The sequence below is a fragment of the Oryctolagus cuniculus genome, chromosome 16 (genome assembly GCF_051225735.1).
Source record: "Oryctolagus cuniculus isolate XC-2025 breed Fujian yellow rabbit chromosome 16, ASM5122573v1, whole genome shotgun sequence".
NCBI lineage: Eukaryota > Metazoa > Chordata > Mammalia > Lagomorpha > Leporidae > Oryctolagus > Oryctolagus cuniculus.
The window spans coordinates 19,997,555-20,010,592 of record NC_142882.1 but is presented as its reverse complement, the minus strand read 5'-3'; the positions used below and the strand labels follow the sequence as shown (position 1 = coordinate 20,010,592).

At 74.1% G+C, this 13,038-nt stretch overlaps 2 protein-coding genes across 3 annotated transcripts; both read left to right on the top strand.

Annotated features, from left to right (window-relative positions):
- Positions 1–577: 577 nt before the first annotated feature.
- Positions 578–8,999, top strand: PIK3R2 (phosphoinositide-3-kinase regulatory subunit 2). Of its 2 annotated transcripts, none has more exons than XM_070058997.2 (16): positions 578–799; positions 1,568–2,271; positions 4,058–4,150; positions 4,316–4,366; positions 4,442–4,573; positions 4,662–4,866; positions 5,092–5,177; positions 5,267–5,375; positions 5,477–5,575; positions 5,853–6,033; positions 6,125–6,250; positions 7,231–7,373; positions 7,459–7,635; positions 7,732–7,803; positions 7,921–8,091; positions 8,529–8,999. In XM_070058997.2, exons 2-16 carry the CDS (start codon positions 1,950–1,952, stop codon positions 8,755–8,757), a joined length of 2,196 nt encoding a protein of 731 aa, XP_069915098.2. In that variant the 5' UTR covers positions 578–799; positions 1,568–1,949; the 3' UTR covers positions 8,758–8,999. The 2 variants fall into 2 exon arrangements, with proteins under 2 accessions (XP_069915098.2, XP_069915097.2); XM_070058996.2 differs by lacking the exon at positions 578–799 and adding an exon at positions 3,737–3,859.
- A 1,167-nt stretch (positions 9,000–10,166) lies between these two features.
- Positions 10,167–12,299, top strand: IFI30 (IFI30 lysosomal thiol reductase). Its single transcript, XM_070059001.2, has 7 exons — positions 10,167–10,276; positions 10,811–10,990; positions 11,081–11,155; positions 11,247–11,339; positions 11,651–11,803; positions 11,920–11,973; positions 12,062–12,299. Exons 1-7 carry the CDS (start codon positions 10,196–10,198, stop codon positions 12,122–12,124), a joined length of 699 nt encoding a protein of 232 aa, XP_069915102.1. The 5' UTR covers positions 10,167–10,195; the 3' UTR covers positions 12,125–12,299.
- Positions 12,300–13,038: the final 739 nt, after the last annotated feature.

Here is a 13,038-nt window from a genome sequence, read left to right as displayed (position 1 = left end):
CGGGGTCGCAGGAGAGGGGGGTCCGAGTGCAGCCCCAGCCAGAGCGGGCCCGAGAGACGCTGCTGCCCGCCCCGCACCCCTCCGAGACCCCCGCCCACCCAGCCCACGCCTGGTGTTGGAGGTTAGACCCAGCTATGCATGAGACGCCACCCCCCACCATGCCTGGAGCTGGCCGCGAATAAAAGCCGCATTTACAAACGGGGGTCCGTGTCTGCCTTGGTGGGGGCCACGGGTGGGCCGTGAAGGCTGCATAGGAGTTCGCGCGAGGCTGCTCCGGGCGCCAGGGGTTGGTTCCAACGGTGCCAGAATGCAGTGCGCGGCCCGAGCGCGCTCGGGTCTTTCCGGACGCGCTCGGCATCCCTCGGCCACGCCCCCTGCGCGCGTCAGCGGCATTTCCGGGAGCGCAGGGTCCCATCCGGGCTTCCGTACGCCGAGACCACTCGGCGGTTTCCGGACGCCCGCGGTCGCCATGGCAACACCAGGCGCTCAGCCCCGGAGGTCCTCGGCCGTTTCCGGAGGCGCTCGGGCGTCGGCGCGTTCGGCCCTGTCCGGACGCGCTCGGCCGTCTCGTGGCTGCCCGCAGCCGGCCATCGAGTCCCGCGGGAGGGCGTCCGGCGGCTCCCGGAAACGCCCGCGGCCCCGCACCCCGGCCCCCGCCTCGGTTCGCCCGCGCGGCCCGAGCGCGCTCGGCCGTTTCCGCCGGGGGCGGGCCCACGAGCTCGGAACCGCGGCGGGGACCCCGCGGCGGCGGCGGAGCCACGGGGCGCGCTGGGCTCGGCGTGGCTGGGGCCGCGAGCAGGTGAGTCCCGGCCGCCGCGGCCAGGGGGCTGGGGTCTCACGCGGGACCCTTGGGAGGACGGGGGCTGCTGGGAGCCCCGCGGGGGGGAGGCCTGGGGCCGGCCCCGGGCCGACTGGGGGCTGGAGCCTCGGCCCGGGCTGCCGGAGGCCGTAGGCGGAGGCGTCGCCGGGTGCACAAGGGCCGGGGTCGACCCCACTTCCGGGCCCCCCGGCTGTGCGGCCGGGTCCACGCAGGCCGGAGCGCGCGTCTACGTGAGCACGCTGGCCCTGTGTCCACGCCGCGCGGCCCCGGCCCGCCCGAAGGCCCGACAAACTTGGGCGCGCGAGGCAGCGGGGGCGGGCAGGCGGCTTGTGGGCCTCAGTTTACCCACCTGACCGGCGGGGGGTGGCAGTCCAGGGGGGGCCCCCAGAATCATGAAGCCTATGCTGCCTGTTGGACACTGGCCCCCCCAGGCTCCCCTGGCCGGGATCCCCCTTCCCTCCTGCCACCTGAGCCGCCCTGGATGGCGCCTTGCCCCGGCCCGGTCCACTGCGGGGCCAGGACTGGGGCCCCTGTCCCCGCCGCCGCCTGCTGCCCCCTCCCGAGAGCCCCTACTGGGGCAACCTGGCGGTGGTGGCGCTGGCTGGCCCCGGGCGAGCCTGCGGCCTGTGAGGGCTGTCAGTGCGCCCATTGCACAGATGGGGCCAGTGAGGCCCCGGCCCGGCTCGGAGGCTCTGATTGGGGCGGGAGGGGCTGGCCGAGCTGACCCTGCCACGTTTTCTCTCCCAGGTCAGCACCGCCGGCCGGGCATGGGCCCCCTCGCCTGGCGCAGCCGCACGAGCCGCCCGCCGCCCCGGCTGCCCATGGCCCCTCTCGGGAGGGAGTGATCGGCCCGCGCCTGCCCCGCCGCCCGCTGCGGAATGCGGTAGCCGAGAGCCAGCCGCGGCCAGGGCGCTGGATGGTGGAGCGAGCCCCTGCAGCCCCCGGCCGGGCCCCTGCGCCCTGCGCCCGCCCGTGACTTCCGCTGTGCCTAGACGTCGTCGGAGCGCCTCCCGCACGCCCACCCCGCGGACCCCCGGGCCGTAGCCCCGGCCGATGGGGCCCGCGGGGCCCCGGGCAGCCACGTGAGCGGCCCAGACTGCCCCCCCCGCGCGCGCACGCGCAGGCGGCCATGGCGGGCGCCGAGGGCTTCCAGTACCGGGCGCTGTACCCGTTCCGCCGCGAGCGCCCCGAGGACCTGGAGCTGCTCCCCGGGGACGTGCTGGTGGTGAGCCGGGCGGCCCTGCAGGCGCTGGGCGTGGCCGAGGGCGCCGAGCGCCACCCGCAGAGCGTGGGCTGGATGCCCGGCCTCAACCAGCGCACGCGGCAGCGGGGCGACTTCCCCGGCACCTACGTGGAGTTCCTGGGGCCCGTGGCCCTGGCCCGGCCCGGGCCCCGGCCCCGAGGCCCCCGCCCGCTGCCCGCGCGGCCGCGAGATGGACCCCCTGAGCCAGGTGAGCAGTGATCCCTTCCGGCCGTTCTCTCCTGCGGAAAGAGGGGTCCGGCCAGGGCGAGCGGGCACCTCCCCTGCCTGAGCGCGGGGCTGGGTCAGCAGGGACGAGGTGACCGCCGGGCCAGAGCCCCCGGTGCGCTGCACTACAGGTTGCTGATGGGAGCGCCCCACGGAGCGGCCCTGTGACCCCGGCTCCAATCCTGCACCACAGCCGCAGAGCCCACGGGCAGGGGGCGCGGGAGGACCCCTCCTCTCACCCCCAGGGAGGCGGCCCGGAATGGCTGGCCTGATGCGACAGCCCCAGGAGGGCCCCGCGTCCCCACTGGGGGTCGGCCTGGGAGGCACGGGCCGGCTGTGCACCCTGGGGTCACCCCCTCCTCCCTCCAGGGGTCCAGCCAGGGTCCGGGGCAGGGGCCTCCCGGCCAGCGTGGGCCAGCAGCGTCCCGCCTCGGCCTGGGGGAGCAGGAGGCGGCCCCAGCCGGGCTCCCGGCCAGGATCTGCCACTGGGCCTGGTAACAGCCGCCTCCCTCCTCCGTCTGGCCCTGGGCCAGCCCCACACACAGCCCCGTGCGGGACGGAGCAGCTGCCCGGCCGCCTGCCCCAGCCGGCCAGGGCTGTGAGCTCCGGGCCCCAGGCCCTTTGCACCGTCCAGCCCAGATGGCGGGGGGAGGGGCGCCCGCCTCTGTGCCAGGACCCCCCCCCATGGGGAGGCTGCTCCGCCCCAGCCCCCGCTGCACAGCCGTGGACCGGCCACCCCCACTCTGCACACGGGCACGGGCGCTGCTGAGCGGAGGCGTGGAACCGCCGCCCCCTCCCCCGGCCGCCGCGCGTTTTCGTTTATTTTTGGCGTTGCGCACGCAGCCGGGCGTCGCTCCAGCTCCCGGCGGCTCCCGGCGGCGCCACCTGGCCCATCCGTCAGGGAGGCCCCCGCAGGCCCCGGCTCGCCCCTGCCGAGCGCCCGGGCGGCCCCGCGGAGCCCCGCGCACAAAGGGCCTGCAGGGCGGGAAACGCGCGGGAGGGGTTGGTGGGGGGGGTGTATACAAGGAATTTTTTTTTTGAAGCAAAAAAAAAAAAAAAGCCGACGTGGGAGGATGGGAGGAGGTCCTGGGTGACCGCGGGGGTCGCGGCCGCCGTCGCCAGCCCAGGGTGGCCCAAGCACCAGGAGTGCAGAGCCCTCCGGAGACCGGCAACGCCCCATCTGCGCGCCCCCCGGAGCTCTCTGCCGCGGGCGCAGCCCCCCTGTCTGCCGCTCCCCCCACCCCACCGCCGGCACCCCGCACTCCAGGGCAGGGCCGAGGGCGTGGGCACCGGGGCTCTGAATTGGGTGGCTCCCGAAGTTTTTATTTTTTTGTTACTAAGGCAGAGAGAGAGAGGTCTTCGGCCGCTGGCCAGTCCCCCCAGATGGCCTCAGCAGCCAGGGTTGGGCCTGCCAGGAGCCAGGAGCTCCATCCGGGTCTCCCACGCAGGTGCAGGGGCCCAAGAACGTGGGCCATCGTCCGCTGCTTTCCCAGGCCATCAGCAGGGAGCTGGACCGGAAGTGGAGCAGCCGGGGCTCGAACCGGCGTCCCTGTGCGATGCGGGCACTGCAGGTGGCAGCTTTACCCGCTACCCCACAGCGCCGGCCCCAAACTCCTGTTTTTTTTTTTTAACCCGAAAAATTCTTTCCTGTGGACTCGGCCCTCCCAGGCCCTGCAGAGGGGTTGCTGACCTCTGCCGGTACCCCCCCCCCAGCAGAGCGGGCGGAAACCCCTCCAGGGGCCTCACCGGGCGCATGTCTCCTCCGCCAGGCTCGGCACTCCCGGACCTGCCCGAGCAGTTCTCGCCGCCCGACGCAGCCCCGCCCCTGCTCGTCAAGCTGGTGGAAGCCCTGGAGCAGACGGGTGAGCCCCGCTCACTTGCTTACCTCTCGCCACGGGCGACTCAGCCCCTCCGGGATCACGGGCTCCGTCTCTGGGGGCCAGGGGACGGCGCAGACTCGCGGGGGCAGTCGGGAAGGTGACCAGGCGCCGGCTGGGAGCTGCCTCACCTGTCGCTGTCCCCCCTAGGGCTGGAAAGTGAATCGTACCTGAGGACTGAGCCACCCGCCCCGCGCACAGGTGAGGGGCGCCTGGGTGATGGGGTGGGGGAGGAGCCAGCCCCGGTGGACACGCCCCCTGCACCTGCCCCTGCAGACTGGAGCCTGAGCGACCTGGAGCAGTGGGACGCGGCGGCCCTGGCGGACGGTGTCAAGAGCTTCCTCGCGGCGCTACCCGCGCCACTCGTGACCGCTGAGGCCGCGGCCGAGGCCCACAGGGCCCTGCGGGGTGAGCCTGGCGAGGGAGCCCCGGGCAGGGGCTGGGGCCAGCGGCATGGGGCCCCCGGCTCACCCTGGCCCTGACCGTGTGTCCGCAGAGGCCACGGGGCCCGTGGGGCCGGTGCTGGAGCCCCCGACGCTGCCGCTGCACCGCGCGCTCACGCTGCGCTTCCTGCTCCAGCACCTGGGCCGTGCGGCCCGGCGCGCCCCCGCCCCGGGGCCCTCGCTCCGCGCCCTGGGCGCCGCCTTCGGGCCGCTGCTGCTGCGCGTGCCGCCGCCGCCGCCAGGGGGCGCGCCGGACGGGTGAGCGGCTGCCCCGGAGGGGGCGGCGGTGGGGACCCCGGCTGCGGGGGCTTGGGGCCAGGGCCGCTGCTGTGTTGCGGGCCGCGCGCGGGGGCTCCTGTGGAGTGCCTGCTGCCTCCCCGGGACGCCTGCCTGGGTCTCCCCGCGCCGGCTGTGTGCAGGGGTGCGGGCGGTGCCGGGTGGCGCGTGCGCACAGAGCCTTCACACGGTCCCCCGGCCCCGCAGGAGCGAGCCCGGCCCCGACTTCCCCGCGCTGCTGGTGGAGAAGCTGCTTCGGGAGCACCTGGAAGAGCAGGAGCTGCTGCCCCCAGGTGCCGCCCCCGCACGCCCCGCGCCTGTCCGCGCGCTGCCCTGGCATGCAGGCGGCGCCTAATGTGTGCTTGCTTATTCCGCTCCCCAGCGCTGCCCCCTAAGCCCTCCAAGGCGAAGGCGGCCGCTGCGGGCCTGGCCAACGGGGGCAGCCCCCTGTCCCTGCAGGATGCTGAGTGGTACTGGGGGGACATCTCCAGGTAGGCCAGGGGCGGGGCTTGGCGGGGGCGGAGCCTGGCGGGGGCGGGGCAGGGCCTCCATGTGGGCAGCCCCGGGACCCCCGACCCCCGTGTCCCCGCAGGGAGGAGGTGAATGAGAAACTGCGGGACACACCCGACGGCACGTTCCTGGTGCGGGACGCGTCCAGCAAGATCCAGGGGGAGTACACGCTGACGCTGAGGTGGGGGCCGAAGGGGCAGGGGGTGGGCCGGGAGCGGGAGGGCTCTGGTGGAGGGGGCGGGGCTTGGGCGGTGGGGGCGGGCCCTGAGCGGACGGGGGCCGGCTCTGGTGGGGGTGGGGCCGCTGGCAGAGGGGGCGGGGGTGGGGCGGGGCCCGCGGGGACATGGAGGGCCATGTGTGCGGGGTGAGCGTGGGCCGGGGGCGGGGATGGCTCTGGTGGAGGGGACCGGGCCAGACCCTGGCCCGGCCCGGCACCCACGCCCCCGCCCCGCCCCCAGGAAGGGCGGCAACAACAAGCTCATCAAGGTGTTCCACCGCGACGGCCACTACGGCTTCTCGGAGCCGCTGACCTTCGGCTCGGTGGTGGAGCTCATCACGCACTACCGCCACGAGTCGCTGGCGCAGTACAACGCCAAGCTGGACACGCGGCTGCTCTACCCGGTGTCCAGGTACCAGCAGGTGCGTGGGCCCGCGGGCGGGGCGGGGGGGCGCGGGGCCCCGGCCCACGGCCTCCCCACCCCACCCTGACCCGGCCCCGCGGCCGCCCCAGGACCAGGTCGTCAAAGAGGACAGCGTGGAGGCGGTGGGCGCCCAGCTCAAGGTTTACCACCAGCAGTTCCAGGACAAGAGCCGCGAGTACGACCAGCTCTACGAGGAGTACACGCGCACCTCCCAGGTACGGGGGGCCGGGAGGGCGGGGCCGGTACCCCAGGGGCGGGGCCGGGAGGGCGGGGCTGTAGCTGCGAGGTCGGGGGTGGCACTGGGTACTCGAGAGGGCGGGGACTGGGAAAGGGGCGGGGCCGGTACCCAGGGGTGGGCCGGGAGGACGGGGCTGAGAGGGTGGGGATGAGGGCCAGTACCCAAGGGGCGGGGCCAGGTACTGGGGGCAGACTAGTGCTGGGAGGTGGGGCTAGGGTGGGCTAGGTACTCAGAGGGTGGGGCCAGGTACCAGGGGGGCGGCGCCAGGGCCTTAGAAATCAGTGGGGAGGCACTAGAACCTACCTGGGCCTGGCCATGTCCCCCACGGGTCTGCGTGTCCGTGCCTCGGTTTCCCCATCTGCACACTGGAGCCCCAGGCTCCAGGCCCCTTCCCGCTGCTCTCAGGGGAGCTGAGCATGGGCGTTGTGAGCCCTGCGCAGGGCCGCAGCAGCTCCGGTAGAGGGAGGCGGAGCTCTGTGTACACCCACAACAGCCGGGGCTGGGCCGGCCGGATGCCAGGAGCTCCTCCCAGTCTCCCCCGTGCGTGGCAGGGCCCCCAGTCCATGGCCCTTCTCCATGTCGGGAGCCCCGGGTCGCTCAGCCCCCCCCCAGTTTGGAGCGCAGGGTTGCCCAGCCCCCCCAGTTTGGAGCGCAGGGTTCTCAGCCCCCCAGTCTGGAGCACAGGGTCGCCCAGCCCCCCCAGTCTGGAGCACAGGGTCGCTCAGCCCCCCAGTCTGGAGCGCAGGGTCACCCAGCCCCCCCAGTCTGGAATGCAGGGTCTCTCAGCCCCCCAGCCTGGAGCGCAGGGTCGCTCAGCCCCCCAGTCTGGAGCCCAGGGTCAGTCAGGCCCCCCCAGTCTGGAGCGCAGGGTCGCCCAGCCCCCCCAGTCTGGAATGCAGGGTCTCTCAGCCCCCCAGCCTGGAGCCAGCGGTCGCCCAGCGTCGCCCCTCCCCCCAGGAGCTGCAGATGAAGCGCACGGCCATCGAGGCCTTCAACGAGACCATCAAGATCTTCGAGGAGCAGGGCCAGACCCAGGAGAAGTGCAGCCGGGAGTACCTGGAGCGCTTCCGGCGGGAGGGCAACGAGAAGGAGATGCAGAGGTGGGCGGGGCCTACATGGAGGGGCGGGGCTGGGAGGGAGTGGGCAGGCCGGCAGGAGGACCCCAGCCCTCCCCCGCCCCCGCAGGATCCTGCTGAACTCGGAGCGCCTCAAGTCCCGCATCGCCGAGATCCACGAGAGCCGCACGAAGCTGGAGCAGGACCTGCGCGCGCAGGCCTCGGACAACCGCGAGATCGACAAGCGCATGAACAGCCTCAAGCCGGACCTGATGCAGCTGCGCAAGCTCCGAGACCAGTACCTGGTGTGAGTGGCCGGGGCGGGGCCTGGGGCGGAGGTGTGGCCGGGGAGCCCGTCCCCAGGGCCCTCGGCCCCCGCCCACCGTGTGTTGCCCCCCCCCAGGTGGCTCACCCAGAAGGGCGCTCGGCAGAAGAAGATCAATGAGTGGCTGGGGATCAAAAACGAGAGCGAGGAGTGAGTGCGGGCGAGGGGCGGGGCGAGGAGTGAGTGTGGGCGAGGGGCGGGGCAAGGAGTGAGTGCGGGGCGGGCGGTGGGCAGTGGGCAGGGCTGACCAAGGCCCCGCCCCTGCAGCCAGTATGCACTGATGGATGAGGACGAGGACCTGCCGCACCACGAGGAGCGCACGTGGTACGTGGGCAAGATCAACCGCACGCAAGCCGAGGAGATGCTGAGCGGCCGGCGGGACGGCACCTTCCTGGTGCGGGAGAGCAGCCAGCGCGGCTGCTACGCCTGCTCTGTGGTGTGAGTGCGGCGGGGGGCAGGGCTGTAGAGACCACGCCCCCGGGGCGGGGCAGGGATGGGAGACCACGCCCCGGGGACGGGGAATGGGGCAGGGCAGAGGCCAGGGTGGGTGGGGCGGTAGGTGGGCCTGTTCAGGATGTGATGGGTAGGGGGACAGATGAGACCATGCCCCTGGGGCGGGGCCGGGTGGGCGGGGAGTGGTGGGTGGAGGCGGTTCAGGGAGTGATGGGCGGGGTCATCTGAGACCACGACCCTGGGTGGGGAGAGGCCAGGGTGGACTTGGTGGGGAGTGGTGGGTGGGGCGGGGTGAGATCCTGGGTGGCAGGGAGTGGTGGGCAGGGTGAGTGGGTGGGCGTGGCAAGGAGTGGTGGGTGGGCGGGGCGAGGCCAGGGTAGAGGCCTGCACAGCCGCGCCCACACGCCTCTCCTGCCCCGCAGCGTGGACGGCGACACCAAGCACTGCGTCATCTACCGCACGGCTACGGGCTTCGGCTTCGCGGAGCCCTACAACTTGTACGGCTCGCTCAAGGAGCTGGTGCTGCACTACCAGCACGCCTCGCTCGTGCAGCACAACGACGCGCTCACTGTGACGCTGGCGCACCCGGTGCGCGCGCCGGGGCCCGGGCCGCCCCCGCCCCCGCCGCCGCCGCCACCTGCCCCGCGCTGAGCCTGGCCAGGACTTCCGGGGCCGGGCGGGACCCCGCCCCGCCGCCCGCGCCCCCACTTCCCCTTCCAGCGCGAGCGGGAGCGGCCGCGCGCGACCCCTGCCCAGGCTCCCGGCGGGCCCCCCGCCCTGCCCCTCCCGGGGACTGAGCCCCGGTTTTGTATGCTGCCCGCCCGGCCAGGCTGGGCGGCGGGTTTTGTACGGTACCCTCGATACTGCCGCGATCATAAAGCCTGGAACACGCACGCACGCGGGCCCTGGTCATGCCGAGATGGGGGGATCTGCGCCGCCCCTCGGATGGGGGGAATCCGCGCCGCCACTCGGAGCGCAGAGCCTACGCCCCCTGCCCACCAGGATGCTGGGGGGGCAGAGACCTCCCGCCCCTCCCCACTGGCCGCTGACCCCACCCCTGCGCACCGGGATGCTGGGGGGCAGAGACCCCCGCCCCCGCCCGCACCTAGGGTCTGAGTTCCTGGTCCAGTGGCCAGGCCTGGTGGGGTGGGGTCTCCCCTGGCAGGCGGGGTCCTGATCTCCCTGCCACCGCATCCACCGCGCCGCGCAGGGCTGGAGGCCGCTCCCTGCTCCTCTGTTTCCAGCCGGGACCACCGCTCCCCGACCTGGGGAGATCACGGGACCTGCGTCCCTCCACTCAGCCGGCGGCCGGGCTTCCTCCTCGTTATCAAGGGCGTCCCGACCAGGGCCCCCGGCCCCCAGGCTAGGCCGAGCAGGGGCGCCCTGTGGACTGGGTGGCGGCTGTCCTGACCTCCTGTGGGAGCTTCCCCCGCCCCCTGGGGCTGAGGGGCACCACAGGGGCTGGGGGGATTCCGGCGCGGAGCCTACACGCGCCCCCAGGACGGCTTGGGGGGTCTCAACCCGCTTCCTCCCCACAGCCCCGCGGGGGCCGAGCCCAGACTCATGAAGCGAACCCGCCCACCCAGCGCCCTCCCCCGAGCGCCGCCACCCCGGCTCCGAACCCCCGACCCCGGGATCAAGGGGCAGGCGGGGCCCGCTGGTCCGCCCGCCCGGGGCAGGGACCGCGGCCCCACTCGAAGACGACCTGGGCTCCGGACTCCTCCCCCCACACACGCGCACACGGGGACTCCCCGGGGACCCGGCAGCGCGCCCCCACCCCTTCCGGTCCCCAGCATTCCAGTCCCGCCGGGGGAGGGACGCGCAAGGGGCAGGCGGCCAGGGCCGGCTGTGCCCATGTCCGCGGGGGACACGGGTGGCGTCGGCCCCCGCGCCAGCGTGCGTCCCGCGGGCGCTGGCCCCCGAAACCCGTGACCCGGCGGCGTGGAAGGGACGCGCCGCGCGAGGGGGACGCCGGCCCGGGCCGGGGGGCGGGGCGGGGGCGGGGCAGGCCGGGGCGGGATCCCCGCGCGGTTAAAGGCGCCTCCCCCGGCCCCGCGGCCGCTCCCGCCCGTGTCTCTGCCCGGCCGCGATGGCCCCGTCGGCGCTCGCGCTGCTCCCGCTCGCGCTGCTGCTGCTGCCCGGGGGCCCCGCGGGGGCGGCCGCCTGCAAGGTAGGCGGGGGACGGAGCGGACCCTTCGCACGCCGGCTGAGCGAGCATTCATTGAGCGCCTGCTGTGTACTGCTGTGCGGGGAGCCGCGGGCCGCCCCGTAAACTGGGGGGGTCCCAGGCTGGCGAAGCGGCTCGCAGCCTGCAGTCTTGGCGCCGACTGTATGCGGCCCGGCCGGCGTGGGGCTCGGGGACACGGGCGGCCTGGCGGCTTCCAGCCGGGGCCGGAAGTCAGCACATATTAGGCGCCGCCTGTGCTCAGTGGGTCCTGGAGGAGGTTCACGTGGGCCCCTGAGGAGCAGGGCGTCGCCGTGGGCGCGGGGGCTGCAGGTCAGGACCTGAGCATGCATTAGGCGCCTGTGGTATGCAGCCTGGGGAGGGCGGGGGCGGGGAGGCGATCGGAAAGCAGTGTCCGCGTGGGATGCGGAGAGCGCTGTGCATGCGCTAGGCGCCTACTGTGTGCAAGACATAGTGCGCTTTAGGAAGGTTCCCGGGCCCCGGGTGAGGAGCGCATGGTGCGCCTGCTGTGTGCAGCAGGTGCCGGGGCTGTGCCTGCGGGCGCCCGCGCCGCCGCCCGCGCCGCCCGTGAACGTGAGCCTCTACTACGAGCCGCTGTGCCCCGGCTGCCGCCTGTTCCTGGTGCGCGGCCTCTTCCCGACCTGGCTGCTGGTGCTGGAGATCCTGAACGTGTCGCTGGTGCCCTACGGGAACGCGCAGGTGCGGGGCGGGCGGCGGGCGGGCACCCGGGAACGCGCAGCTGCGGGGCGGGCGGGGACCGGGCACTCACCCCGCACCCGCACCTTGCAGGAGCAGAGCGTGAATGGCTCGTGGGAGTTCAGCTGCCAGCACGGCCCGCGCGAGTGCAGGCTCAGCCGCGTGGAGGTGCGGGGCGCAGGGTTCGGGGCGCGGGGCCCGGGAGGGGAGGGGTCCCCTGCGCGGCCCCGCGCCCCCAGCCGTGCCCTCGCCGCCCCAGGCCTGCCTGCTGGACATGCTGCCACATGACGCCGCCTTTTTGACCATCGTGTGTCTGGAGGAGCTGGACGACATGGAGCAGAACCTGCAGCCGGTGAGGCCCAGGCGCGGGCGGGAGCGCATCGGGGAGGGCTGCTCGGAGGTGGCGGCCGGGAATGAGGACGGGAGAGGCCCCGCCCACGGCCCCTGGGGACTCCCAGAGGCCGCGGTCATGTATTCACTCAGCAAACATCTAGGCCAGCCGCGGCCCCCGGGCGGAGGTGGTGGGCGGTGGGGGACGGGTGTCGCCCGCCGCGGGAACAGCGCGCCCGGGGCACCTGCTCCTTAGGGAACCGGAACTGGCCGTTGGGGAGATAAGGGGGGGAGGAAGCCAGGCCACAGCCGCCCCCTCCCCTCCCCCCGCAGTGCCTGGCGCTCTACGCCCCGGGGGTCACGGCCCAGAGCGTCCTGGGCTGCGCCGACGGGCAGCGGGGCGCGCAGCTCATGCACATGAACGCGCAGCTCACGGACGCGCTGCAGCCGCCGCATCAGTTCGTGCCCTGGATCCTGGTCAACGGGGTAGGGGGCGCGGGCGGGCGGGGCCGGGCCGGGGGAGGCGGCGGGGCCGGGGGCGCGGGCGGGCGGGGCCGGGCCGGGGGCGCGGCGCTGAGCGCCGGGGGTCTCGCCCGCTGCAGAAGCCCCTGGACGACCCCAGCCAGCTCCTGAGCCTCGTGTGCCAGCTGTACCAGGTGAGCCGGCCGGAAGGGGGCGCCCTCGGGCGAGGCGCGGGGCCCTCTGCGGGCGGGCGCTGGGGCTCACAGCTCCCGCCCCGGGCAGGGCGACAAGCCGGAGGCCTGCCCCTCGAAGTCCACTTCCACCCGGGAGGTCTGCTTCAAGTGACCAGAGGAGGCCCTCGCGTGCTCACCCGGGATTCCCCTCTACGGGTTTTCCCCCAGCCGGGAAACTCCTACACGTCCCACAACACCCAAGCCCCCGAATCCCACAAGACCAAGCATCTTGCCTCACCGAGAATGGTGCTAAATCGAAACGAGTTTAATAAACCTTGGATGTGCGACTCGTGCCGCGCCAGCGTTTCTGCCGCCCGGGGGCCTGCACCAGGCCTGGGGGGCCCAGGGGATGCCAGGTCAGACCCCTCAGTCCCGCGGGGAGGGGGCGGCCGTGTTGGAGGACCCCAGGACAGGAGTGGAAGCTGGGCCCTGGGGCTGGGGTTTAGAGGGGTGACTAGGAGTCTGCCGGCCAGGAATTCTGTTCCCAGCCAACATCCAGGCTGTTCTGCATGCGCGCCCCAGGGTGGCAGCAGGTGCCGCGGGCGTGGGAGACCCGGATGGGGCACCCGCGCCCGGGAAGTGAAACCAGCAGATGTCAGACAAATACGATGAAAAAAATAAAAGTTCTAAGAATAAAGATACAGCGAACCAGAAAAAAAGGGAAGATGATTATTCGGGAGAACTGGGGAGCGGGGCAGGGCGGCGGGGCCCTTCCCCCAGGGCTTGGCGGGGGATGGGGGCCCTCCCCCCAGGGCCGGGACTCTCCCACGGCCGGGACAGGGGCGGCGGGACCCTCACTCCAGGGGCGGGGCGGGGGCGGCGGGACCCTCACTCCAGGGCCGGGCGGGGGCGGCGGGACCCTCACTCCAGGGCCGGGCGGGGGCGGCGGGACCCTCACTCCAGAGGCGGGGCGGGGGCGGGGGCGGCGGGACCCTCACTCCAGTGCCGGGCGGGGGCGGCGGGACCCTCACTCCAGAGCCCGGGCGGGGGCGGCGGGACCCTCACTCCAGGGCCGGGCGGGGGCGG